The 27714-nt window shown below is 49.1% G+C and overlaps 2 protein-coding genes and 1 non-coding gene across 12 annotated transcripts in view; 2 read left to right on the top strand and 1 right to left on the bottom strand.

Moving 5' to 3' along the window:
* OPN1SW (opsin 1, short wave sensitive) overlaps positions 1 to 12537 on the bottom strand; it is a 16597-nt gene extending 4060 nt beyond the window's left edge. Inside the window, 3 exon segments of the mRNA XM_088800407.1 lie at positions 11719 to 11880; positions 11965 to 11998; positions 12327 to 12537. Of these exon segments, the coding sequence (XP_088656533.1) occupies positions 11719 to 11880; positions 11965 to 11998; positions 12327 to 12537 (407 nt within the window).
* Positions 6032 to 6103, top strand: TRNAP-AGG (transfer RNA proline (anticodon AGG)). The gene has a single exon. It is a non-coding gene; the product is annotated as a tRNA-Pro (tRNA).
* The window catches only part of CCDC136 (coiled-coil domain containing 136), a 27757-nt gene continuing 12126 nt past the window's right edge, over positions 12084 to 27714 (top strand). For 2 of the 10 annotated variants that reach the window (XM_074315623.2, XM_074315624.2), the window contains exons 1-11: positions 12084 to 12587; positions 13338 to 13445; positions 15035 to 15289; positions 15377 to 15451; positions 20866 to 21180; positions 23803 to 23914; positions 24480 to 24648; positions 24865 to 25005; positions 25341 to 25499; positions 25776 to 25946; positions 26361 to 26546. In XM_074315623.2, coding sequence (XP_074171724.2) covers positions 12536 to 12587; positions 13338 to 13445; positions 15035 to 15289; positions 15377 to 15451; positions 20866 to 21180; positions 23803 to 23914; positions 24480 to 24648; positions 24865 to 25005; positions 25341 to 25499; positions 25776 to 25946; positions 26361 to 26546 — 1743 coding nt within the window. In that variant the 5' untranslated portion in view covers positions 12084 to 12535. The remainder of the gene's footprint in view (positions 12588 to 13337; positions 13446 to 15034; positions 15290 to 15376; positions 15452 to 20865; positions 21181 to 23802; positions 23915 to 24479; positions 24649 to 24864; positions 25006 to 25340; positions 25500 to 25775; positions 25947 to 26360; positions 26547 to 27714) is intronic. The other 8 variants (XM_074315628.2, XM_074315630.2, XM_074315631.2 and 5 more) reach the window with 8 other exon arrangements.

The raw sequence follows: 27714 nt of genomic DNA, 5'->3' as shown, positions 1-27714 counted from the left end.
CGGCATTAGAAGCACGGAGCTCCAACCGCCTGAGCCACCGGGCCAGCCCTCACACCATGGTTATGCTAGTCCCTGCCCTTAGCTCAGCAGCACCCAAGCTGCCAGGGTCTTCCTCCTGTCTGCTCATCCAAGCTGCCCAGATTCGCAGCCTAACCTGCCAAGAGCCCTCTATGAAGCTCACCGCAGAGATGCCAGCTCGGCTGGAAGCTCCACCTGCACTTACACTCCACACGACACTTCACCCTATGACCGTATCTTCTTCCCCACCTCACTAGGCTGTAAATATATAAAGTGACACTTTAAATATAGATAAGTTAAAAGTGAGAGGATGGCCCAGTAGTGACAGGGTAAGTAGTATGTGTCAAACAGGTAGAAATGATAAACTCTGGACAAAATATGGGGGTGGGGGGAACTACTTGAAAGCACTACGAAGTACCCCAAAGCAGGCAGAAACTGAAATTACTCAACCCTCGGATGAAAGGAACCATCTACGTTAAAATGGATTTCTTCCAGACTGCACGTTTCAGCCTGAATGACAAGGGACAGCTAGAAGGAACTCAAGCAGAATGCCCCAGCCTTTATTGGCTTGAAGTCAGGGAACAGCCTGGGACTCCAGAGCAGCTGAAAATCGAAGGTGGTCTTCCCGGGATGAAAGAGTGGGCTGCAGAAGGGGGAAGTCTTCAAATCTGCATATAAACTCCCCTCAAATCCTAGGCTGACTGCTGAGCTATGCAGGCAGGAATCTCCAAGGAACCTGACAGAAGGCAGGAACTGGAGGTGGGAAAGCTGGAGATTGGGGCTGATGCCCACTGCAGCAAAGGAGTTTGAGTTCAATCCCACCAAGTGAAAAGAGCTGGGCAAACAATTCAGGCCTTTCATTGTAACCTCCCAAAGGGCCACACCTTAGGACTAAAATCTATATCCCTTGAATCCTGAGCTACAAAAGCTAGATGGAGAGTTGTCAGCTGTTTCTGAAGACTGACATTTACACACACATGCACACTCACTCCACACAGACACTCACCCACAGGTAGGATTCTGGGCAGAGATTCCTGGTGAGATCCAGCGAAGGGTCTAGGAATGACGAAGCCACTTGGCCTCCCCTAGATTGCAGGGGTCAGTGCATCCATTGCCCTGGGCAGGCCCTTAGGGACCAGGACCAGGGGCCACCCCCGAAGGCAGTGTTTAAAGTACTTACCCCGGGGCAGGGCTTAGCCTGGGCTGAGTGCAGTGAGTCTGCAGGGCTCTGCTGAGGTGTCCACCTCTGCCAATGGTTCTGACAGGAGCTGCAAGGGCAGCTCCTGGGCTTGGGCTCCCATCCCAACCACTGTGGGTAAAAGATACCCCAGGCCATCTTACTCCACTATCCAGGCCAAGTGGCTACATCTTTGGCCTCTGCCAGCACTGTCTTGACCCCTTCCCAGACAGTCCCTTCTCACCCAATTCCACCCCACTTCAGAAGTAGGGGCAAAGGGCCCAAGTTAGGGGCAACCAGCCCCAGCTGAGAGGGGGTAGATGCCGAAAACAGCCTGACCCAAGTAGAGAGTCTCACGGGCACCTCAGCATAGGGACAAAAGATTTCCAGAGTCATTGAAGCCAACGAGTAGGGGGACGGGAGCGTGGAATGAAGCAGGAAAGTAATGATAGAAAAACGGGAGACATTTTAAGTACATGTAATACATACAGTGCCCTTTTCAGATTTAAAGTCACTTTATTAATCAGGAACATGATAATACACTAAGCCTTTATGGAAGATTACGTGTATTGAGACCAGGGCTTCTGTACCTCGGCACTATTGACACATTGGATTGGACAACTGTTTGTTGTAGGTGCTGTCCCGTGCAGTGTAGGATGTCTAAAAGATCCCTGGCCTTTCTACCCACTAGATGCCAATAGTACCACCTGCCCCACTTGTGATAACCAAAAATGTCTCCAGACACAAAAGTCCCCTGAGAGACAAAATCCCCCGCTGCTCTCCCAAGCCTCTAGTTGAGAACATTGATTTCTATTTAAATTTATAAATGCCCAGAGCTGAATGGAAAACAGTGGAGAGAAAAGTTGTTTTTCCAGTCATTCTAATTGCCCAGAAAAAAAGGAAAGTCCTAGAAAAAGGATATTTTCTGAAGAGTTTCTGGTCCCCTCCCCCCATTTTCTAGGCGTTCATTCATTTAAGCCCCCACCTTTTCCAGAAATAGCTTAAAGGTGGATTGTAGGAATATAAGGGACACGACAGGAAAGTATGCATCAAATGTAGGAGCAAAAGAAGAAAGAGGAACAACAGTTCAAGAGTCAGGAATGACACTGAAATAGGACCACCCTGCGAGGTCACTATGGATGGACGACACATTCGTGCTTTCTAGCATCTAGTTATGTACATAATTCAGTGTCCAGAAAGTAAACGCAAACCAACTGTTGTTGGGATTATGACAAACAATAATGCCTCCCCAGGGACTTCATAAAGGAGACATTGGTGTGACATAATAAACAATGTCCTCAACAACTTTCCTAAGTAAGACACAACCATTTTCACAAGACTGGGTCTACAACTGTCTATTCCCCCCCAATATGGACATAACAGAGCCACAGGGATGGGGGGCCAATATGAGCTGTGCCTGGCTGCTCTGATCCAGAGGACATTTCAGCTCTTTGGAGGCTTGACATGCATGTGCCCTTATCCTCTCTAATCATTGCTTCCCTCTGCTTGGTTTTTTTTTTACTATTTAATTTTTGTTTTTGAGTAGATTATATACATATGCACACATACCCAGGGTTCAAAATTTAAAGAGTACAAATGAATATACAGTGAAAGATACGTTTCTTCCCCAGCCACCCAGTTTTCTTCTCCAGAGGGAACCAGTGTTCATTTTTTGCTGTGTTTTCTGGTGTATGTGTGTGGTACGTGCCCTTGAGTCGGCTCCGACTCCTGGTGACCCTACAAATGAGTGACATCCTCAATGTCCCGTCCTCACAGCCCTGCTCATAGACTCACCCCTATGGCTTCTTTTATGGAGTCAATGCATCTCATACTTGGCCTTCCTCTTTTCCTGCTGCCTTCTGTTTTTCCCAGCATTGGTGTCTTCTCCAAAGAACCCAGCCTTTTCACGATGTGCCCAAAGTAAGACAGTTTCAGTTTTGTCATTTTTGCCTCCAGCAATGCTTCAGGCTTAATTTGCTCTAGAACACTGTTTTCTGACCATCCAGCATATCCATAGAACTCTCCTCCAACACCATATTTCAAATAAATCAGTTTTTCCCTCTCAGCCCTCTTCACTGTGCAGCTCTCACATCCAAGCATAGTCATCGGGACGACAGGCGTGTGGATGATCTTAGCCTTGGTCGCTAATGACACATCTTTGCTCTTGATCTTTCCTAATTCATCCATTGCTGCCCCTCCGAGTCTCAGCCTTGTCTTGGTTTCTTGGCTGCGGTCTCCATTTCAATTCATGACTGAAGGAAGGTAAGCGAAACCTTTAACAAGTTCAGTCTCTTTGTCGTCTATGTTACTGTGCTGACAGTGAGCGTGAGATGAATACATTATGACAAGTTGTCTGTTAAATACTGACCCGTAATGGTCTCCATATAAGTGATGAGATAAGGGAAAGGTTGAGATGCTCTTCTGAAAATGAGGAATCATTCAGGAATTTGACCAACTGAAAACCACCTTCCTGCCTGAGAGGAAAGGGAAGAGAGTCTCAGACGTAGAGCCACGATTCTCCCCAGAGAATTCCATCTGTGGCTTTTTAAACAAGGAAACAAATGAGCCATGGCGAGCCTGAAACCCTACTGTCTAGAGGAAGGCCGCAGTAATTTTAGCCTGGAAAAAAAAAATGCATGGTAGGTGCCAATGGATTTCCACCAGGGCAGCACTCCCCTTTCTTGACCCCACCATCCTGGAGACATTTGGAAGTGTGGTGATGGTGGTGGTGGCGGTTGCAGGGGATGTATGGCTGACACATTCATTATCAGAGGAAGAATTACTGGTATTTGGTGGGCAGGGCACTGCTCCAGATAGGCCATACAGAGAAGAAAGATCCTGCCTCAAATTCCAACGGCACCCCCAGAGTGAAGCACTGGCTGGGGCCCAGCCTCAGCCTCAGCCCTGAAACATTCTCAGCAAAATCCCCCTAGGAGCCCTCGCCGGGAGCAACCTCACTCCTGGCACACCCACCAAGAGGAACAATTTAGGGAATGTCTGCTGAGGTAATGGAATGACGCCTCGAGTATGCTTTTATTTATAAGCCAGTTCAGAGCTGCAGGACAGCTACCCAAAAAAGTCTCTCCGGCTTTAGACAAATGAGCTATTGCCTTTCTCTCTGGCCTTGATTAGTTCGCAGAGCCAATTGTCTGGTCTAGATACTCCTGGGTGGAGATAATGAAATTTTATCCCAGGGGTACAAAGGAATGCTGGCCAATTCATTCTCTAAAGTGGGGACGTTCTTCTTGCTCATCCAAGACAGGGATTGCTTCATTAGGAAGCCTGCTTAGAAGGACAGAGGATGGGAAGGTTTCTTCAGGCTTTCTGGTTTCTACCTCAAGCCAGGTGACGAGGACTCACCTGAATATCTGTTGCACTAGCAATATGTTGTTCACACTGCTGACTTTCTTTGTCTCATTCATTCATTCCACCAACATTTGCTAAGTGGTGTCTACACCCACAGTTGTGCTGTGAGGATGGAATTAGATTCATCTGGTAAAGTGCTAACACAAGGCCCTGTACACAGAAATGTTTGGAAATCGTTTATATTGTCAGCGGGACTGCCAAGTGCTGGACACAAGGCAGGACCCAAAGGTCAATAAAACAGGTCTCTGCCCTCTGGGTCTCCCAGGCTTATGGACGGTGTTTTTCCTGGAAGCAAGCAAGGGTCCCTGGGGTGTGATGGATGTGGTACAGTGAAAGCACAAGAGAGAGAGCCTGGCCTGCCCATGGATCCTACAAGGGGCCTCCTACAAGGCCCCAGTTTCTGAGGCGTGACCTCCTCTGTCACTCTCATTTGGGAAACTCCCAACCCAAGGAAACTCTACCCAGGCCACCCCCCTTAGCCTGTTGGCAAGTTTTCCCCTGCGGCCTCCCTAGGCAGGTGGAACAGTACAGGCTGGGGTCGGGGAGGGAGTAAAGGGATTTACAGGATGTATTTCTATCTCTGGTTTTCTAGAAAGTCTGAGTAGCAGTGTGTACTGCATTTAAAACAGGCTTTGGAGTCAGATAAATGCTCCTTTTATGAGCTGAATATAGGCACGTTTCTTTTTCCTACAATGGGGATGACACCTATCTCACAAGGCTTTTATAAGGTTAAATAAACTCTAAAGCACAACACATTGACCCACACATAGTGAGCAATAAATGACAGGTTTCCTGTGGATTTCCCCCTGCGCTCATGTTGCCATCATAATAACCCCCTTTCTTTGCACAGCACTTTACAGTTTGCAAAGTGTTTTCACATTGTCTCACGGGATCCTCAAATTACCCAGTAAAGCAGACACGTCAGGTGTTAACTTCTCCAACTGACAGATGAAGAAACTGAGTAATTTAGCAAATGTCTCCTAGTGAAAGTGATCTGGGATAGCCTTGTACATCCACACCTAGAAGGCTTATGGATTTGGAGGATTTTTTTTGGGTGACCTGATCATGAGGTAAGAAAGAAGTGGGGTTCTTCACTGGGTGCAGGAGATATCTGCCAGACAGGCTTCCTCAGCCCTGGGGTTCCCCTGGAAAGTGGAGGCTGCTGGAACCTGGCTTCCCTTCCACCTTCCCCCAGCACCACCCTCAGGAACTCTGCTTGGTAGCCCTGGGGGAGAACTGGTTCATTCAGAGAAAGAAGGGGCCCTGCCTGAAACACAGGGTATCTGGCTCCCGCAGTAGACGGGGGAGGAGCAGGAGAGAGCCGAGGGGAGGGGCGAGGCCTAGGGAGTGCAGCCAGCCTGGGCGGGGAGCCAGCATGGAAAGAGAAGAGAGGCTGCCTCTAGAAACCGCAAACTATGGCTGAAGCTGATGTGGTACGGAGGGCACATCTGGAAATGCATAGCTATAACTGGCTCGTTGGTCTAGGGGTATGATTCTCGCTTAGGGTGCGAGAGGTCCCGGGTTCAAATCCCGGACGAGCCCTGCTTTTGCTGGATTTTTCTTTCTGTTCCCATTAGGACATATACACTGCCTGCCCTTTCTAGAGTAGAAGCAAAGAGATGGCCTAGAGGTGAGTCAATAAAGGACCCTAGGAACAAATTGCCAGTCAGTCTCCCCACTAGCCTGTGGCCTGTGTATATCCCATTATTTCCACTGAAGCCAAACCAAGCAGGAGGAGGAGACTGGCATAGCATCAGGAGCTGAACCCAAGGTTGTTAGGCACAAAGAGCCTCTAAGAGGGACTCATATAAACACCAAGAGATCAGGACAATTTGGGGTGGGGGTAGGTCTGAGCTGAAAGTCAGGAGAAGACAAGCTCTACACCTAAAACCCAAGTTATGAAATGGGCTGGATTCAAAATCCAAAAGCTAGGATTAAAGTTACAATTCTGAGTGACAGTTTTCCTCTCAGTGAAATGGGAACAATAATATGTATTTCTCGGATTTGTTGAGAGGATTACGTCAGGAAGTATGCGAAAGCCCTTTGCAAACTATAATGCACCTTACAGACATAGGGATTGTTAGGAATAATACTAAAGACAGAGAATGTACAGAAGAGCTCCTGACAACGTGGGGGACTGAACTAATGTAGCCATCACCTCACCCAGCACTGGGTAAGACACACACAGAAATGGCGCATAAAATAGAATTTAAAAATTAAAATATAGACAATAGCAAAAATTTATTTTAAAAAAGGAAATTGGGTGGATGGGTGGCTCAGTTGGTTAGAGCGCGAGCTCTGGGCAACGGTCTGCAGGTTCGATTTCCACATGGGCCAGCGAGTTGCACCCTCTGCAACTAGAATGAAGTCAATGAGCTGCCACTCAGCTTCCAGATGGCCAGATGGCTCAGTTGGTTGGAGTGCGGGCTCTCAACCACAAGGTTGTCAGTTCGACTCCCGCAAGGGATGGTGGGCTGTGCCCCCTGCAACTAGCAACTGGCAAGTGGCAACTGGACCTGGAGCTGAGCTGCCGCCCTCCACAACTAAGATTGAAAGGACAACAACTTGACTTGGATGGAGCTGATGAGTCCTGGGAGAAACACACTACTGTTCCCCAACAACAACAAAAAACCTCCAAATACACACTGTTCCCTTCCCCAATAAAGTCCTGTTCCCCTTCCCCAATAAAAACAAAAAATCTTAAAAACAAACTAAAAAAAAATCGGAAGGGTTAAACAAAATAATGGGAACGTTGATTTAAAAAAAAAAAAAAGGGGAAATTCCAGATGTCATGAAAGAAGGAATACAAAGCCAAAAGAAAAAGAAGAGGCTGTCACAGTGGCCCATGGTGGGTTTCAGATACAGATATATGCCCAGGAACCTAGAGCTGTATTTTAATGCTTCTGGTTATAGGATATGTGGCTTCAGTCCACCAGAGACAAGGAGCTGGAGCTGAACTTCCTGCATAAAGCTCAGAATATCAAAGATCTACCTTGTCCGTGGAAAGAAAACTAAAAATGACACACACAGTCCAAGGAAGCCGAGAAAAAGGAAAGAAATACAAGTCAACCCTGAGAGACTGAAGTGCCTAGTCTGAGCAAAGCTTGTACTGCATCTGGATTGATAGTTTTTGCATGGTGCTGCTCCTCAAGCAGAGAAATTAAATATAATCCTGGTTTAGGACCCTTGAAATCCCTAGGAAAATACCACACAGCCCCCACAGAAGCAAGGAAGTGTTCTGTAAGATGTTTTCATAACCAAGGGCATATGGGACTCTCACTAAAAAACAAAAACACAAACAAAAACACCTGCTGAAGAAGAGCTCACAATAAAATATTATAAACTAGACAAGGAAGCAAGCCACCATAAGGAGGAGTCAGCAGACACAGCAAACAGGAGACTTAACACTCCAAAAACTGTGCATAATAGAACAACATGGAAAACACTATATAAGAATACTTAAAAGCATTAAAGATTAAAGACAAGAAAATATGCCATAATAAAAATATTGTACGATGAAAAAAGCAGTTTATTGGAGGGCTATAAAACATTAAGAAATGAAAAACATACCATTGAAATTAAAGACTCAGTGATCCATCAAACAGTAGACTAGACCCAACTGGAAAGAGAATTAGTGACTTGGAAGATAGAGGTAATAAAATCATTCAAAATGGGGGTGGAGAGGGGAAAGCGATAAAATAGAAATTATGAAAGAATAATTTAAAAACATGAGAGAAAGAATAATATGTATATATATATGTACATATATATATATATATATATATATATATATATATATATATATATATTGCCTTTCATACCATTTTATATATATAAAATAGGAGTTCCTGAAAGAGACAGAGAGAATGAAAGAATGGGGGAACATAATATTCTAACAGATAATGGTTGAGGATTTTCCAAAATGGAAGAAAGACAGAGTCCTCAGGTTGAAGAGTCCTGAGCTTATAAACACATTGTGGTGAAACTGTAGAATACTGAAGAGGAAGAGAAAACTCTTAAAAGCAACCAGAAAAAAAAAAAAGTCATCATTGCCTACAAAGTTAACAATTATATTGGCAGCGGACTTCTTATTAGCCACAAAATTTTATACAAAAAAAATAGAACATCTTCAAAAGACCAAGAAAAAAACTGTCAGCTGCAAATTCTATGCCCACTAAATTTCCATTTAAATGGTGTGACATAAGGACAGTTTAACACAAAGACTGAGACTGTTTACCACTCAAACACTTTCACTGAAATGCCACCAAAGGATATACTCTTCACAAGAAGGAAGGCGTGGACTACAGAACAATGGTGAAAAGAGAAATTTATAAATATGTTAGTGAATCTAAACAAGCATCGAAAGCCACTGTAAGTAGAGTGTAAATTGGTCCAGCTGCCTGATACAGCAATTTGGCAATAACTAGTACAGTTTACCCAGCAATGTTAAACACATATTCTATGACCCAGAAATGCTATTTCTAGGTTTCTACCTTACAGAAGTGCTTACGTATATGCCAAAGATGCATGCATATCACGGTCTGTGGCAGCATTGTTTATAATACAGAAAACTGGGAACATCCTAAATGCCCATCAGCAGAAGAATGGGTAAATAAATTGTGGTATATTCAAACAATGAAACAGTATTCAGTAGTTAAAATTCACAAATTGGGGCCGGGCCGGTGCCTCAGGCGGTTGGAGCTCCATGCTCCTAACTCCAAAGGCTGCCGGTTCAATTCCCACATGGGCCAGTGGACTCTCAACCACAAGGTTGCCAGTTCAACTCCTCGAGTCCCGCAAGGGATGGTGGGCAGCTCCCCCTGCAACTAAAATTGAACACAGCACCTTGAGCTGAGCTGCCGCTGAGCTCCCGGATGGCTCAGTTGGTTGGAGCGTGTCCTCTCAACCACAAGGTTGTCAGTTCGACTCCCGCAAGGGATGGTGGGCTGTGCCCCCTGCAACTAGCAACGGCAACTGGACCTGGACCTGAGCTGTGCCCTCCACAACTAAGACTGAAAGAACAACAACTTGAAGCTGAACAGAACCCTCCACAACTAAGATTGAAAGGACAACAACTTGACTTGGAGAAAAGTCCTGAAAGTGCACACTGTTCCCCAATAAAGTCCTGTTCCCCTTCCCCAATAAAACCTTTAAAAAATAAAAAATTCACAAATTGGAGGAGCTACATGAAACAACATGGATACATGCAAAAAAAAAGTTGAGAAAAAAGAAAGTTTACATAAAAATGTATACGAAAGAACACCATTTAGATGGGTTTTTAAGCACACAAATCAATCTTCTGTATTGTGTGTGGATGCGTACATATGGAGTAAAAGTGTAAAACCATAAATCGAAAGGTTATCTCTGAAACAGATGGGGCAAAACATGAACAGTTGTTGGATTTCAGCAGTGTGCACATGGGTATTTGTTACGTTATTCTCTGTCCTGTACTTTTCTGCACGTTTAAAAGATTCACATTTTCTTTCTTTTTAATGAAGGGATCTAGGCAGTTAGAAATGAGGGTAAACGGGGATAAATGGCCACATCAATCCTCAGAGAGGAAGATCTGTGGGAAGGGGTTGGGGGGAGGCTGAGTCCTGAGTCCAGGGATTATGAGGATTAATTCAGATCACCCCCTAAACTGAGCACCGGGCTGGCAGTCCAACCACTCCCGCTCCTTCAGAGCTGCCTCCCTGGGCCCCAGGCCACTTACCCATACCTCCTGTGCCCTTTCCTCCTGCCTCCTAACTTCACCCCACCCTCAACCCAGTGCTGGTTTGGCCAGGGATTGCCCAAATCTGGGTCTTGAGAATAGATTGGCTCAGGTCTCCCCTGAATACTCACCCAATCAAGGGTGAGTAGTGACCTGCACCCCGGAAGCCAAGGAGAGATTAGTCTTAATGCCAAGGATCGGAGCTCCCTGAGGACAGGTTGGACCCCTGGACGTCACAGTTGACAATGTCCTTCCCTGCCCCTCCCTCCATCAGCCAAAAAGTTAGCAATCGAGGTCAACTGCTCACTGACCCTACTGGCTGAGCCAGAACCACAGCTGTGCTGTGGCAGAACAAATAGCCACTGAGCTTCCAGCATTAGGCTGTCAGTCCCCAGAGCTCTATGCACCCCCACCTCCCAATGCCAGCTTCTTTCCACCCTCCCTGACAACTGCCCTGCTCACCCAGTCTAGACAAGCCTGAAAGATGCAGCAGACCCTCTGGAACGGGTCTGAGTGGTCTTGTTCAATAGCCTTTCCCCATGACTGGATCACCTTGACCACAGGACCTGGAGTGAAATCCTGTCGTCTGGGGAGCAAATGAAACCTCCTTGATCTGTGCTCGACATCTCTCAGAGCACCAGGCTGGAGGTATGAGGGGGAGAAAAAAAGGAGAGGAGGGAGAGAGAGACAGAGAGAGAGAGAGAGAGAGAGAGAGAGAGAGAGAGAGAGAGAGAGAGAGAGAGAGAGAGAGAGAGAGAGAGAGCCTTATAGGGCAACGTTATCGTTATTAGGCCACATTTGACTCCCTAAGTGTGAAATCATATGTTAAATGATAAGACACTATTAAGTGCGTGGTTGGGAGATTTACCTTTACTCATTTATTCTATGTGTCAGGTACTTTGTCAGATGCTAGAGATAAAAAGAAAAAAATGACTAAGATACTCCCCAACCTTCCAGAAAGTGGGCAAACAGAAGAGTAAACACCTGACCTTGACAACCCAGAGTGAGTGGCGCCGCCCTAGAGGGAAGGGGCATCTCACGGGGATGTCAGAGAAGGCTGCCCACAGGTGACCGCGATGGAGGGGTGAAGGGTAAGTAGGGGACGCCCAGCCAAAGAAGGACGTCTTTCCTGAGCATTATGGGGGGCTTGTGAAGATGGGAGACGGTGGGTGAACACAGATAATAGATGCCATGACTTTGTGAGTGGGTATGCAAGAGAAGGAATTGGTGTGTGTCCCTGGCTTAGGGATGTCCTGGTACTTTTCTGCATCTGCTGGGATGTCCAGGTGCCCAAGTGTGTCACCACTTCTTTCCTGCAAAGATGTGAGAACAACTGCCTTGGGCTCCTGGTAGACAGTCCTGTAGTGAATGACTGAATAAGTGAAACCAGCCCTCTGGGCTTCCATCTCTCCCTTCTGCGAGAGTGAAAATCAGCAGTACCCACTCTGAGAAGGCTACACCGGCAGGGTGGGTCGGGGTCGTGGCTTGCAGCGCACGGGGTGTAGGGCCAGTTGGGAAGGCCGAGTGGTGGAGAGAGGAGGTCTCCAGGCAGCCAAGGCTGCGTGGGGCCGTGGAGCGCGCGCTCCTGAGGGTCCCTGGTTCTGGCCTGGTGGAGGCGTCAGGAAAGCAGAGAGATCAACGACCCGCATTTCGCGTATTCCGGCCTTGGCTTCCCTCGTCCCTTCCTCACGCAGCCCTGGGGAGCGAGAGGCCACTGCGCAGCGCTGGGGTGGGCGAAAGGGGGTCAGCGCTGACAACGGAGGTGGGGGCACGGGTCCTGAGTGGTGTGAGCGTGTCTACGCGTTTGGAAGGAACAGGCCGGGAGCCTTTGTCCATCTTTGACCTTTTCTTCCCCCACCACTGAGAGGGACGGGGACCTGACAAATGGCGCAGACGGGTCCTCGCGCGCAGTCGACTCCAGGAAGGACCCATCACCAGAGCAAGGGATCTTGTCTCTACCTCTTGGGGCGACCTCAAGTCCCGACTAGCCTCGGCCCGCTCGCCCACTCGCTCGGCGAGGCCACGGGAGTGTCCTGGGTCGCGCTCCCTCACCCTCCCCGCTCCCGCCTGCCCGCACCCGGTCGCGCAGCGGAGCGGCTTCCAGGCGGCGGTGGCCCGCGGGCGGCGGCGGCGTCAGGTGGCCCGGCCAGGCCCCGCCCCCTCGGCCCGCCCCCCCCGCCCTGCGCGCCAGGCTCCGGGTCCCGGCCTCGCGGCTGCGGCGTCTGCTCCCGGCAGCGGCGGCGGCGGCAGCGCGAGCGGCCATGGAGGCGGGCGCCGAGGCCGGCGCGGGAGCCGAGGGCTGGAGCTGCCCAGGTCAGAGCCGCCCCCCCCTCACCTCTCCACCGCCACTCCTTCCTCCTCTCCATCTTTCCTCCCTGCAGACCCCCACGTCTCCCACCTCCGCTGCTCCCACCTTCCCCTCCTAAATCTTCCTCCCTCCGTCCCGCCCCTCACCCGGGCCCGGTCTCCATCTTTCCCGCTGAGTCTTCTGCCACCGGCTGCACCCTCTCGCCAGTTCTTTCCCTGAGCCCTCTCCATCACGTCTCTCCAGCCCAGGGGGCTCCAGACCCTGCACCCCCGAAGGCTTCTTAGCGCAGGGCGAGGGTGGGGCGGGCGAGGTCCAGGGAGAGAACGGAGAGGAGGGGAGCGGCTCTGGCTCAGACCCCTTCCCACAGCGCCTCCTGCCCCTCACCACCTGCCTCCCCTTCCACGCACCACCTCACCCTTTCAGCCGCTTCTTTACTAGCTTCTGCCCTCTCTCCCACCCTTTCCCTCTCCTCCTGTCCCCTCTAGGCTAAAGAGACACACGCCCCTTCCGTCTGTGCCAGGGAGAGGAGCCTTGAACGGAGGCTGCTGAGGAGGTTGGGCCGCGCAGGGCGGGGTTCCCGCAGGCCCAGCTCGAGGGGCGGCTGAAGGAGCAGAGTCGCCGTGCTGGGCAGAGTGAGCCGAGCACTTCCACCAGGATTAAAACCCTCAGGGCTCCAAAGGGCTAGAAGGCACGCCAGCCCCCAGCCCCCAGCCGCCCCGGGCATCCCACAATCCCTCCTCTCTCCCTGCTCACAGGACCCACAGTAACCACTCTGGGCTCCTACGAGGTATCCGAGGGCTGTGAGAGGAAGAAAGGCCAACGCTGGGGGTCCTTGGAGAGGCGGGGGATGCAAGCTATGGAGGGTGAGTTTTCCCAGAAAGCTTTCTTTCTGTCCCCCTCTTCCCTCCTCCCTCTGATCCCCAGAACTCTGGGCCCTTTCCCCAGTTCACCTGAGCCCCCTCCACCCCTCCTCAGGGTGGAGGATTTGAGGGAGGTGCCCAGCGCCTCCCTTTGGGGCCTTAATCACAAGCTAACCAGGTTGTGTCCTGGGGAAGCTGCCAGACAGAGAAAGGCCTGGTTGGACAGAGCTTTGAAGCAGCCTTCAGCAGGGGGTTTGTTCTCTCAGCCTCTCGACCCAGATCCCAACCTGTCTCTTCTTTTGAAAAGCAGAGAAGTGAGCATGTGAATTGTCTTCGTGGTGTCACCACCACTAACTTTATATGCAAGCCTTGTGCCTTTGGTGCTCTAGGGTCACATACTGCCTGAGACAGATTGCCTGGGAGGGGGACAGGTGAGAAGGCCAACCTCCCAACACTCCTGTGACCCCACCACACCCATGCACCTTGGTAGTTTCTACCTACACCAGGCCCCTGAAAGGGTGCTGGTCCGTTTTTCCATGACTTCCCGTGAAGTGTCCTCAGACCCCTGTGCACCCTCATTGTGGGCAACCCTGTTCCCCCAAAGGGAACAGAAAATGCAAGGGGTCCCAGATGAACCTTAGGCTGCTGTTGTCGGAGAAAGTAAGAGCAGGGATTCCGAATTTTAAAACAAAGCCAGCAATCACCATCCAGACAAGATTTTTGCTATTTGGAGGAACTGCATTGCAGCAAAGGAGGGGGTGCTTGCCAACCAGAGGCTGGGGACCAGCACACCCCAGTTTCTTAATGCATTAAAATGGCACACAAGTACCTCAGACTTTACACACAAGTACCCCAGACTTCCGCCCTGAAAACTACTCTGTACATTGTGATCAGCAGTGGGAGAGGCCTCATAACACTCAGGGAGGGGAGAGGAAACCCGCCCCCCACACACACACACACACACTCAGCAGGGAAAAGGAAGGTGGGCCTTGTAGAAAATTTCGAAAAGGCTATTTGATAGAGCACATTTAAAAGGGCCCCCATGTTTGTCCAATAAAACATTGAGACTCACTTTATTTAGTTGTTTTGTTTGCCTACTGACAGGCAATGCGATCTTATTATGGAAAGGCTAATTTCTCACAAGCTACCTGGATAGCTTTTTAACTCTCTACAAAGACCCCAACTATAACTCTTGCCCCATTTGGCCTAAAGACACGTCCAGTGTCTGAATCTTTTCTTGAATACTTGTCCCTCGACCCAGAGACCAGGACTGGAAGGAGCGGGTATTCTTATGCTAACTTCACATGGCTGAGCCAGCACCGAGCTGCTCAGTTTCCCCAAAGGCAGTAATAGGAGGCCACCCGGTGCAGCACTGGTCCAGAAAGGGCCTGCGTGGGGGAACGGGCTACCTCCAAATGTGACCCTCACACCTGAGGACTCATGAGTGCAGGTCCTCCCCAGGGGCTCTTTGGGGGACACCAGGTGGCACTAGTATGCCATCTCTGCACTGGGACAGTGAGTTTGAGGGCCCTCGAAGGACTGTGGAAAGGAAGTTGGCTCTGACCCCCTGGCGGGATGGGTGTCTCTCCTAGGGGAAGTGTTACTCCCAGCTCTCTATGAGGAGGAGGAGGAGGAGGAAGAAGAGGAGGAGGAGGTGGAAGAAGAAGAAGATCAAGTTCAGAAAGGTGGCAGTGTAGGCTCCCTGTCAGTTGGGAAGCACCGGGGCCTGAGCCTCACGGAGACAGAGCTGGAGGAGCTGAGGGCTCAGGTGCTGCAGCTGGTGACAGAGCTGGAGGAGACCCGGGAGCTGGCAGGGCAGCATGAGGACGACTCCCTGGAGCTGCAGGGTGAGTGTCCGTGCCGGGGCCTGCGGGCTGACCCAAATGCTCTGTGCTCACGGTCCCAGGCCTGATGCTGGCCCCCTCTCCCTGCAGGGCTCTTGGAGGATGAGCGGCTGGCCAGCGCCCAGCAGGCAGAGGTGTTCACCAAGCAGATCCAGCAGCTCCAAGGTAAATCCCAGCACTCAAGCTGGAGAGGCGATGGCCATCCAACTACTTCTGTCCTGATGGTTTGGCTGAAGCATAGCAAACATAACCTGATTCAGTTCTTTCTCCTCTTTTTTTCTCTTCTGTTCTTGCCCTTTCTCCTTGTCTCTCTAGTCTCCTCTTAACCTAATTTCCTTTCTTTTTGCATCTCTGCCTGGCTCTTCTGTCCTCCCCTTCCCTTTCTTGACCTCTCGTTTCACCTCTTCTCTCCGTGATTAAGTCTCTCCTTTTTCTCTCCTTCAGCTGCCTCCCTTCACACTTGCATCCCTTTTCCTTGGTTCTCCTGGTCAGTGCCAGGGGTAGGTGATCAGGACTGAATTCCAAACCACATTGCTTTTTCCTGTCCCTCCAAGGTCACCATGGGAAAAGCAGTGAGCCAATGAGAAGTGACTGGAGGGGACTCTGCATCATTTAAGTGAAGCAGATGAGAACACTTCTCTTGTTCCCTAGGACTGAGCTTGTGGCCCCCCAAATCCCTTTCTTCTAACGCCCACATTCCCTTTGTCTCTGGGAAGCATCAAGGCAGGCGTCCCACATTCCACTGCACCACCAAATAAAGAGACAGCTTTTGTTACTTCTGTGGGCTTCCGGAAGGTTTAGGGGAGCTGTCCTAGAAAACGGCAGGGACTCTCCAGGGAGAACAGAGATCAAGCCAAAAGAAAAGTCTAAATGGAGAAAAAAGGAAGGCCAGGAAGCAGGTCTGTAGAGGAACAAGCAAAGGTCGGTGGGGGGGGGGGGGGGGAGGGAAAGAAGATGTACACAAAGGTAGATGCAGAAGTAGACAGTGCAGGGGGTAGGGTGAGGACAAATGGAGGAGATGTGTTGCACAGGGCAAAGCGTGTGAGCATTGCCCGCAGAAAATCTAGACTCTTGGGCCCAGCTCTGCCAGTAACAAGCTTGTGTTCTTGGGCAAGTCACTTTTAGCTTTCCGAGACTTGGTTCCTTATCTGTAAAATGGAACGCATTTATTTGTTTATTAACCATTTATGGAGGACCAGCTATGAACAAGACAGACCAGATCCTAAGAAAGGACACTTTCTAGTGAGGAGAGGCAGAAAATTAACAACACAAATTCAGGTGGCAATAAATGCTATGAATCCAATATAACAATATGCTAGAGAGAGATGGGCTGAGATGAGAGTTTATTTTTGATGGAGTAGTTACAAAAATCCTCTTTGAGAAGATAACAGTTGAACTAAGACCTGAATAATGAGAAAGATCTGAGGGAAGAACACATCAGGCAGAAGGAATAGCAACTGCAAAACCTCAGAGGCAAGAATGAGTTTCATGTACAGTATTACCTCGGTTTTCGAACGTCTCCATTGAGGAACATTTTGGTTTACAAATGCCGTAAACCCGGAAGTAAGTGCTTCGGTTTTTGAACATGACTCGGAAGTCGAACATGTCACACAGCTTCTGCTGAGTGCAAGATCCCGAGGCCTCGCTGTTGGCTGTTTTCCAACGTTTCAGAACTCGAGCGGTCTTCCGGAACGGATTACGTTTGAAAACTGAGGTACCACTGTATTTGAAGGACAGAACAGAGGCCATTGTGGCTGAAGCAAAGTACATGTGGAGGACCTGGTAGGAGAGAGTTCTGAGAGGCAGGCAGAAGCCAGGACAAAGGTCCTGGCAGGCCTGAGAGGTTTAGTTTTTATTCTAAGTAAAGTGGAAAGACATGGGAGGGTCTTAGCCAGGGCTGGGGTGATGTGATCTGCTTCACATTTTTAAAAAGAGCACTTTGGCCACTGTGTGGAAATTGGATGGAGGGAACAGAGTCAACGCAGTGAGTCTGGCCAGCAAGTTATTGTAATAGTTCAGTGAAGAGGTGATGGTTGCTTGGATTAGAGCAGTGGAAATGGAGATGGTTCAACTAGGCTTTGAAGGTTGAGCCCTCAGGATTTCTGATGAATTGGATGGGGGATAAGAGAGACATGAAAGATGAATGCCTTGGGAAACTGGATGGTTGGTGGTGTCATTTACTGGGACGGGGAAGACTTGGCAAAGAACAAGTTTGGGAGCTAGGGGAAGCGTTTAAAACACGTTTTCTACATGTTGAGTTTGAAACGGTCATTGACATCCAAGTAAATATGTTAAGTTGGACGTAATGAATCTAGAACCAGCGGGGAAATTGGAGATGTAAATTTGGGAGTCAGTAGCATAGATGGAATTTGAATCAATGGGAGATCACCATGAAATCACATGGAGAGGAGCGAAAAGGGTCCAGTCCCAGGGTTACTCCAGTATTTAAAGGTCCAGTATAGAGGAAGAAATGAACAAAAGAGACTGAGATAGGAGGAACTACTGACGCATTTAAGGCCATGGAAGCCAAGAACAGAAAGTGCTTCAAGGAGATAATGATCAACTGTGTCAGAAGTTGCTCAGTCAAGTAAGATGGCCATTGGATTTGGCAAGATGGAGGGCTGTTTCAGTGAAGATAGAAGCCTGATTGGGTTGGGATTGAAAAGGAAAGGGGAGGTGAAAGGGGGTGAGTACAGATAAGTCCAGCAGTCATGTCTTGAAGAGAAGCAGAGAAATAAGGGTTTTACTTGGAGAAGGGACATGCTTCCTTTTAAAGAAGAGGGAAGTCAGGGAATTTAAGTAGAGATGCAGGTAGGCAACAACGTGGGAATATAAAATTCTAGAGCGATTCCCTACTCAGTAGGGTTGTTTCTAGCATTAGATCTCATCCAGGCTGAAGGCATGGGGAAGGCTCCTCCAATTCCCCATCCCGCGGGAATAAACACGCGCGCGCGTTGCCCGTTTCCGCCAAGACGGGGCGCGCGCGGCCTCAGAGGTAGCTGGTGTTGCGAGGCGGTTCGGGCCGCCACAGCCCCTCCGGGGCCGGACCGGCCGGAGGAGGGAGGCCCCCCCACTGAGAGCTTACGGGGGGCCGACGAGATGGAGGCCATAACCTGTAAGTGAGAACCGACTTTTCTGCCCTCCAGCCGACTCCTGGGCCCTTGGACTCGCACCGACGGTCCCAGCCCCACTCAACCGGCGCCAGCTCTTCGGAACCCGGGTCAGGCCCTACTAACTCCCAGCCACTGTCCACCGGCTCGGTTTCCGGATAAGCCCCGCCCTCGGGCCTCCAAGCCCCGCCCCTCGGCGGGTCCTGTCCCTCTGTGTTCCTAATTAAGAGCTTTCTTCCGCGGAGAGAGACCTTTCTCCATTCCCCAAAGGATCTGAGCGTGTCATTTTTTTAGGGCTAGACCCCAGAGGACAACCAAAGGGAGATTTGGACCGGAACAACAAGGGCATATTAGGGAAGTGGAGAATGGTCAGCCCCCCACAAAAGCCCTAGGGCCTTTATCTTAATATGATATGACATCTGTGTCTCCCCAACAAGACTGTAAGCTCCAAGAAGCAGACCACCTCTGTGCTATTCAGTAGTGGATAGAGCAAGGACTTTGTTCCTTTCAAATAGGAAAGAAGTCAGAGAATCTAAGTGGAGCGATGCTTGGGGCTTGCCATAGAGGTAATGATCAATTAATACTGTTGAGTAGACCAAAGAGAAGAGACAGTTGGGGTCATTCTAGAGAAGGAAAGACTGGCAAAAGACGTGCCCGGAGCTGCACATGTGCGCTTGGGAAAGTAGGGCAGGAGACCTTCCCCTCTGCCTCCCCGAGACACCCTGCCCACTCAGCATTTATATCTGCAGTATGTCCAGATTTTTTTTCCTCAAACATCTGTGTTCTGTTCTAAGTTTTTTTAATACCCAAACATGTGATTCTGTATCCATAGTACTCAGTAAAAGTTTGTTGAATACATGAACCCCTGCCTCATTTATGAATACAGCAGATATTTATCAACCTGTATTATGTCAGGTATTGACAAATCCTGGAGCTATAAAGTGAGCAAAACAGACATGTTCCCTGCCTTCATGAAGCTTATAACCAAGTGAGGGGGAGACCAATGTTTTACACACACACATACACACACCCGCAGTGCAAACTGCAAGGTGCTTTGAGAGCATTTAATAGAAGACGTGCTTGGTTTTTTGAGGAGGAGGTGGGGAAAGTTGAATTCTGAATGGTGAGTAGAATGAGCAGGAGTTCTGGGAAGAGGGATAAGGACAGTGTGACTTGCAAAGGGTTCGGTGGAAGGTCCTGATCCAGTCCAAGCCTCGTGAATTCCCTAATCCTGGCTTCCAAATTTTGAATTCTCTGCTGGTGTCAGTGCCTTTTACTCTCTTTCCACTCTTAGGTTCTCCTGATCCCAGACGGCTACCCATATTCAGAAACCCTGAGATGCTCCACAGATAGTGAGAGCCCTGAAACATTTCTTTTGTAAATTAAAATCTATTATAAAATACAGGCTTGTGAAAATTCAAAGAGCACCGGTATATGTGATGTTCCCCCATCTCATGCTATCTTGTTCCTCAGAAGGAACTGTTCTTTACGGTTTGGCACATGGATCTTTCCAGATCTTTTTTCTATGTCTTTGCATATTTGTGTTATGTATATAAGTTTTTTTTTGCAAATATAAGATAATACCATACATTTTATAGCTCATTTTTCTTTTCCTTTTCTTTCTTTAAGTTTTTCTTGGGGAACAATGTGTTTTTCCAGGACCCATCAGTTCCAAGGCAAGCCGTTGTTTTCACTGTAGTTGTGGAGGGCGCAGCTCACTGGCCCATGTGGGAATCAAACCAATGACATTGGTGTTTTGAGCACTACGTTCTAACCAACTGAGCCAACTGGCCGCTCCTCAATTTTCTTTCTAGTTATTATGTCATAGAAACTTTTTCATGTCTTCTCTATGAATGCTGATATTCCACTTACCTCATCAATTTAAACAATCCCTCATTGATCGACGTTTATTTTGCCATGTTTGGTTATCATGCGATGAACCTACATTTGAATTTAAGCTGTGAACTCTAAATATACATTGTTTGGGGGCCAGTACTTAACCTCCGGCAGTTCATGGAAGTTCTGAGGTTCTATAATTTCTAACCTCGCAGACTGACTGGGTGAGAATAATCTGTGTAAATTTTTTTAGTGAGGTAATTTTTGGAAAGACTTGGGGCTGGGGCATTAGTAAAGTGCTGTAAATTAAATTTGGTCTTTAACTGTCAGGCGATTCCTTACGAACATTTAATACTTTTGTTTGCAGTAGCCTAACTTGTTGGTTTTGGTGCCAAGTCGCAAAATCTGCATTTTTACTGTGCCTTACTACACAGATTCACTCTCCATTCCCTTCTTAGGTATTTCTTCCCTTTATTCTCTACCAGGTGAAGCTACACTTCTCTGACGGGGTAGAGACTAGGTTGTCAGGAGTTTCCAGATGAGAAATAAGTCTGCCTTTACCTTTGTGCCTCTAGAACATGGTAGATTAGTTCACTTAATCCTTTTGACCATCCCAACCTTTGCGCTTTGCAGGTGAGCTGCGGTCTCTACGGGAGGAGATTTCCCTGTTAGAACGTGAGAAAGAAAGTGAACTTAAGGAAATAGAACAGGAGCTGCATTTGGCCCGGACGGAGATCCACACTCTGCGACAAGCAGCGGAGGATTCTGCGACTGAGCACGAGAGTGATTTAGCATCTCTGCAGGAGGACCTCTGCCGGCTGCAGAATGAACTCGATGACATGGAGCGCATTCGGGGGGAGTATGAGTTGGAGATCACCTCCCTCCGTGCAGAAATGGAAATGAAGACGTCGGACCCATCCAGTCTCTCAGATTTCTCTGAGATGCAAGGTATGAGAGCACAGGCCCTCTTCCTGGTCTGTCAGTAAAGTCAAGCAGAGGGAGATAGTGTGCAAGAAGATGGTGGAAAGTGGTCTTAAATCATGAATTAGGAACCTCTAGGAAAAACCTCCCAGTTGAACTCAAGACTATAAGGGAGAAAAACTTACCCAGATATCACACAACCAGTCAATAGTGGTGTAAGGAATAGCACCATGGAGATGCACCCTGAGAATTCTTTCTCAGAGAGCCTTCGGCATTAGTTGATTTGATTCTGCTAAAGCCCTTCCTGGGAAAGACTGGAGATCTCCAGTTCTGAGATGGGTGTAGGGGGGCCTGTCACCTTGGGAAACTCTTCTTGCTGCTCTGGCATCATGGCGCTTTGCCTAGACTGCTTTCGGGGCGGGGGGGGCCCTTCCAGTCCTGCTCCCAGGCCCCAGCATGCTAATGCTTAGGCTCCTTAGCTCTCCCCAAAGTAGAAGCTTTAGGGGACAACAAATCAGAGCACAAGACAGCTGGAGAGGAAGGGAGGTTATTTCTAGTAATACATGAGGTGTTCAAAAGCTCAGAACTCTGCTTTCAGACAGTGAGTCTCCCTGCTAGTTGCTAGGATTCATGACATCAGAGAGTATGCCTTTATTCTGAGGCTAGATTGATGATCTGGGTATAATGGGAGGCCCTACATTAGGCAAGGTCAAGCCGAGGCAAATCAACAAGGAATCAAAGAACTGCAGGTTTTCCCAGCTGTGAGAAGCCTCTCAGAAGAGCCTTTGGACTGGTGGTGCTGGGAGAGGGCAGCCAGCCCAGTGCAAAGGCTTGGCCTTGTGTTCTATAGACCTCGTTCAGTATCTCAGCTCCACTGAGTAGCAGCATGAATTTAGTCTCGTTATGATCTCTCTGTACCTCAGTTTCCATATCTGTAAAAATTGGTTAATACAACTTTACAGCCAGATGAGATCCTGGCACAGGAAAATGATTCCTTAGACGTGACAAAACTACCCATTGTCGGGCCAGCCCGGTGGCTCAGGCGGTTAGAGCTCCGTGCTCCTAGCTCCGAAGGCTGCCGGTTCGATTCCCACATGGGCCAGTGGGCTCTCAACCACAAGGTTGCCAGTTCAATTCCTCGACTCCCGCAAGGGATGGTGGGCAGCGCCCCCTGCAACTAAAAAATTGAACACGGCACCTTGAGCTGAGCTGCCGCTGAGCTCCCAGATGGCTCAGTTGGTTGGAGCCTGTCCTCTCAACCACATGGTTGCCGGTTCGACTCCCGCAAGGGATGGTGGGCTGTGCCCCCTGCAACTAGCAACGGCAACTGGACCTGGAGCTGAGCTGCGCCCTCCACAACTAAGACTGAAAGAACAACAACTTGAAGCTGAACAGAACCCCCCACAACTAAGATTGAAAGGACAACAATTTGACCATTGTTCCCCAATAAAAGTCCTGTTCCCCTTCCCCAATAAAATCTTTAAAAAAAAAAAAAAATACCCATTGTCGGATGTTAGCAACAGGGGAAGCTAGGTGAGAACGCTCCCAGAAAATTCTCCACTATCTTTGCAACGTCTCTGTAAATTTAAAACTATTGTAAAGTTGAAAGTTTATGTTAAAGGAAGAAAGAAAAGAAAACCCTACAGGGCTATTTAGGGGATTAAATGGAATGAATACCTAGCATGTTGAAAGCGCGCACACACTAACTGAATCCGAGGCTGAACCCATCAAGTCTCATGTTTGGCACATGGCTGGTTTTCATTAAAGATTAGTTTCCTTCCTTTCCTTTATGGTAATCTGCAGTCTTCCAAGGACTTCTGATTGGAATAAACATTAGCAGTGAATTTCAGGGTGTTGAAGCTGACAGCAGGTAAGATAGGTTTTGTGTTCTAATTAGAGCCAGTTAGGGTTCTTTAAATATCAGTAGAATTAGTATTCTCAGAGAACTAATTCTTAATCCTGAAGAAACAAAACAGATATGGCTGTTTGTACTATCACAGCATTAAAAAGTATTGATACCTGGTACTTAGGGACCCGTGCTGGGGCATTTCAACCACATCTCTGCCAATGCCTGAGGCAGATATGTGGGTCTGATTAGAATGGGCCCGTCTGTCAGCAGATAAAAGATCATTAGAAAGACTTCTTGACCACATGCGGGCCAGTGTATTTGGTAGGGTGATAAAGGAAGTAAATGGACATTCAGGATGCCTGAGTTGTCTCTGAAAGGCCAGGACTGGCGGTGTGATACCTGGCAGTTCACATCTCTCAGCTCTTTGTACTAAATGTGTAATAGGAAGGTAATCAAACAGCTGGATGAAAACTTTAAATATAATAAACCAAACAATTAACTCCTCACAATCTCCTAAAATCCCAAGACTCTGCCTTGGTTGGGGTTTTGCAGATAGGCACCAGGGTGAATCTTCTGAGAAGATGAAAAGGAGGGCAGCGTCCCGAAAGAGGACGAAGACCCACTGCAGTGTGGAATCTTCTGGGCCTTGCCTTCTAAGCCTCGGCATGTGGGGTCCCTTCGGTCTTTAGTAAAAGCGGAACTATTCAGCCTTCTGCTCTCAGATGTCTAGGTAGGAATACTGGGGGCTGGTCACCGTGCTTCCTCCCTGGGACCTCCTCTGTCTCTGTCGTCCTCTGCAGAAGAATTACAGCAACTGCGGGAGCGCTACCACTTCCTGAACGAGGAGTACCGGGCTCTGCAGGAGAGTAACAGCAGCCTCACAGGGCAGCTCGCAGATCTGGAGAGTGAGAGGTACAGCCAGGAGGCTGGTGGGGGTCTGGAGGACTGGGCTTTGCCCTGAGTAGAGCTGGTGAAGGCAGATGCCAGGCTGAGGAGCATCGTCCCGCTCCTTCCCAGGGTGTCCAGAGGACAGGGCTACCCCCTGGAAGCAGGCATGGGGATCCAGCCCAGTTGTCTAGGACTTGAGTGAGTTCTGAAATTAGTTTTCTTCCATTCTAGGCATTAAGGTCAGCTTTGCTCTGCCCTAAAGTAGATCAGAAGTGATTCCTTTGTTGTCTGTATGGACTTGATTCAGTCTAATGGCCTCCAGAGTAGAGCTGGCTTGACACCAGGCCCAGCCTCGAACCCACTGGACTAGCACTCTTAGGGTCTTTTACAGCCCAGCAGGCCTTCGCAGACTGAGGAGCTAGGGACTTTTTCTGTACTCTTCTCAGCGTGTTTCTTTGAGAGGTAAATCATAATAGAAGGCTCCTTACCATCTTTTGCCTAAAATAAAGGCATCAGGACCAAGCACACGTGGCGGGTGATGCCAGGCAGTGCCCTCTCCCAAACGTGGCTCTGGGCTTCTGGATTACAGGACACGAAGAGCAACAGAAAAGTGGCTGGACTCCCAAACACTAAAGAATATGCTGTCAGCAGAGTCCCAGACTTCAGAAATGGATTTCCTAGAGCCTGATTCGGAAACTCACCTGCTGCGGCAGCAGCTGCTGGGAGCCGAGGAGCAGATGCACGACATGCGGAACAAGGTAGGGGAAGCAGCCCCTCTCCTTGTCTCTTACCTCCCGGCCCGTGGGAGAAGCGTCTCCTTTGACGCGGGACTGATGGAAGAGGCATGCGCCATGGCCGGAGCTAGGACTCTGGGGCCTTGCTTGCTTGTCTGATGTAAATATTCTCCCAAGCCTGTTCTTGGAGTGCAAGTGGTACCTGTAGCGAGCCACCTTCCCATTCCGTTTCCCGCACAGTGTAAGCAATTGTGTTGCGAGTTGGAAGAGCTACAGCATCATCGCCAGGCCAGTGAGGAGGAGCAGAGGCGGCTGCAGAGGGAGCTCAAGTGCGCACAGAATGAGGTGCTTCGGTTTCAGACTTCCCACCACGCCACCCAGGTAAATACTGATGGGAAGGGAGTTTGGGGAGGGCAGCAGGGCCTCCAAGGAGTCGCAGCTTCATGGGAGGATGAGCGCAGAGTAAAGCTGTGCTCTGCTGACTCCTGCCTGCAACCAGGGGTACAGTCTCCTGGAGACCCGCTGGAGAAGTCACATAGCATTGCATTCTAGAAATGGTAGTCATCATGGAGTGTCTGCCTTAGAGAAGAAACCAGACCAGTGACCTGTGGGAGAACCTCAAGATGTCTGCGTCTGGAAAAGAACCAAACTCATCTGTAGAGGCGTCTGCTGCTTCTTGGGAGTAACTTGTTCTACCCACATCCTGCCCACCACAGAACGAGGAGCTGAAGACCAGACTCTGTGCCCTGCAGCAAAAGTACGATGCTAGCCAGGATGAGCAGACTGAGCTCTTGAAAGCCCAACTCCAACTTCAGGCCGAGCTCCGGCAGCTCAAAGTCATGAAATCCGCTGTTGTAGAAACGCAAAGTGAGAAGGTAACCGCAACCAGAGGTGAGGGGCAGCGTAGGTGCTAAGAGGCTTTGGGAAACTGGGTAAGAGTAGAGAGTTAAAACGATTCCAGCCACCACCTGTGCAGCACCACAGGTGAACTCCAGCCGCCCTCGAGCACTACGGTAGATGAGAGGACAACCCGTGAGTGAGGGGCAGGGAGAAGGCAGTTCTTAGACTGTCCGTGTCTGTGATGACTCAGGCGGAAGAGTGAGTGGCTTGAGGATCCCAGAGGTATTGCCCAAGGCCCCCCTCCATCATAGGAGTTACTGTGCCGGCTACATAAGCTCCAGCTCCAGTACCAGACCGTCACGTGTGAGAAGGATAAGCTGCTGGACGTGCAGCAGCAACTGCGAGAGAACCTGCAGTACCACGACGCAGAGGTACAACGCCTCAGGGGCATCGCGAACTGCCTCCAAGAGAGCACTGAGAAGGTAAAAGACGCTTCAGGTGAGGGAGAAGGTGGCAAGGCAGAAGCTTCTGTCACAGAACCGGTACAGAGGACGAGTGGGAATGATAGGAGTTCTGTGGAGTAGCTGCTGGTGAGAGGGGGATAGAAAGTAGAAAGGTGGCCTCAGAAACTCACGATGCTCCCACCTTCCTTAGATTGTAAATCAGGAAGTCAGTCTATAAAAAAGAAGCCCTCTCCCTTCCCCACTCCCAGAAATGGAAGCCCAAGAAGGCCCTGTGTAGAGCCTGCTCGGGACTGGTCCATCTCAGGGAGCCTCCAATGGGATGAAATTGAGGCTGGAAAGGACAGGGTAGAGTCCCCTTAGTCCCTGCCTGAGAGGAGAGTGCAGCCACCAGGGCTCCTGGGATGACGGTGGGGCCTGCCTCCCCTGCCCCAGAACACGGAGATGCAGTGCCAGCTTCAGGAGATGAAGCAGCTGTACCAGACCAGCCAGGATAAGCTGGAGCTGCAGAAGCACATGTACCATCAGCTGGAGCAGGACTTCCTGCTCTGCCAGCAGGAGCTGGAGCAGCTCAAGACCACCACGCCCATCCCAGAGGACAAGGGAAAATGTGCTGATAAGGTAATTGTGATTAAGAGAGGTGAGATCTCCTGGGCACTTTCTCTGGAGGAAGGAGGTGAGGGCAAGTGGTAAAGTCATCTATCCACCCAATGGTGGGCTCTTGTCCAATCACAGCTGCGTGTGGCAAGGCAGGAAACAGAGGCAGAGCCCATGCTGTTAACATTATAACAGTTTGCCTTGACCTTGACCCGAGCCACAGCTTCGTAGGATCAGTACATCTGGATCCAGTCTGAACACCTGAAGATTTTGCACATGGTTGTGTGTGTAGTGATATCTTGTTATTCGTGGAGAAGAACGTACACATCGGCCCCTAATGTAATTTCTATTGTTAGAACTAGAAAAAGAAGGTCCAGTTTTTTGAGGCAGATTGCAGATGCTCTTGTCAGATGGCGTGGTCTTGTGCCCAGAACACTGATTGGGTGTTAGAAGGACCTAGGCTCTTCCGGGATTTATTCGGTGACTTCAGAATAGTTAAGTCCTGTAAGCTTGAAGTTGACCCTCTTTTAACTGAACAGAAGACTACTCTTATCTCACTTCCTTTTAGTGATAAATCCTGGTAGTGATAAATACAGCCTTCCTTACTCATTTTCTCTTTTTTCCGTAATGTATAAAATGCAAGTCGTTATCAGTGACCCTGTGTTGAGCACTTTCGGGATCGCTGATAGGAAATGGAAAGGTGTTGAAGCGTGATAGAGCACAGGCACAAGATTCCAAAAAAACAGTGGAACAAGCCACATTCTGCCAGAATACTCAGGAGCTCCTGCCACAGCCAACAGCAGGCTGTGTCCTCAGGGAAAGGCCTTCAGGAGACACCGAATTTGGGGACGTTATTTGGGCCGCCCCAACAGTCCACCTGTCAGTTTTAGATATGGCTGGAGTTCAGCGTAGGAGCTCGGGGGTCCATGGCTTCCTCATTATAACCCGTCCTAGTAGAAGAGGAAAAGCATACGGGCATCCAGAGCCAGCTTTTCCTCTGGTCATCAAACAGCACTGAAATTAGTCTGCTATTAGAAGATTTGGGTTCTTGGAATCATGGGATGATTTAGTCTTCTCAACCCAAATTTAGCAATAGCACATGCTTTTCTAAAGATTTTTAAAAAAATGATGATGAAAACCAAAAATGGGAAAAAATTAGGGTGAAATTAAGTCTTTATTGGTAAGGAGCATA

This window comes from Rhinolophus sinicus, chromosome 8, assembly GCF_057876585.1.
Source record: "Rhinolophus sinicus isolate RSI-liver-muscle chromosome 8, RSI-T2T, whole genome shotgun sequence".
Lineage (NCBI taxonomy): Eukaryota > Metazoa > Chordata > Mammalia > Chiroptera > Rhinolophidae > Rhinolophus > Rhinolophus sinicus.
Note: the sequence above shows the minus strand (reverse complement) of the source record. Positions and strands in the feature narration are given on the sequence as shown.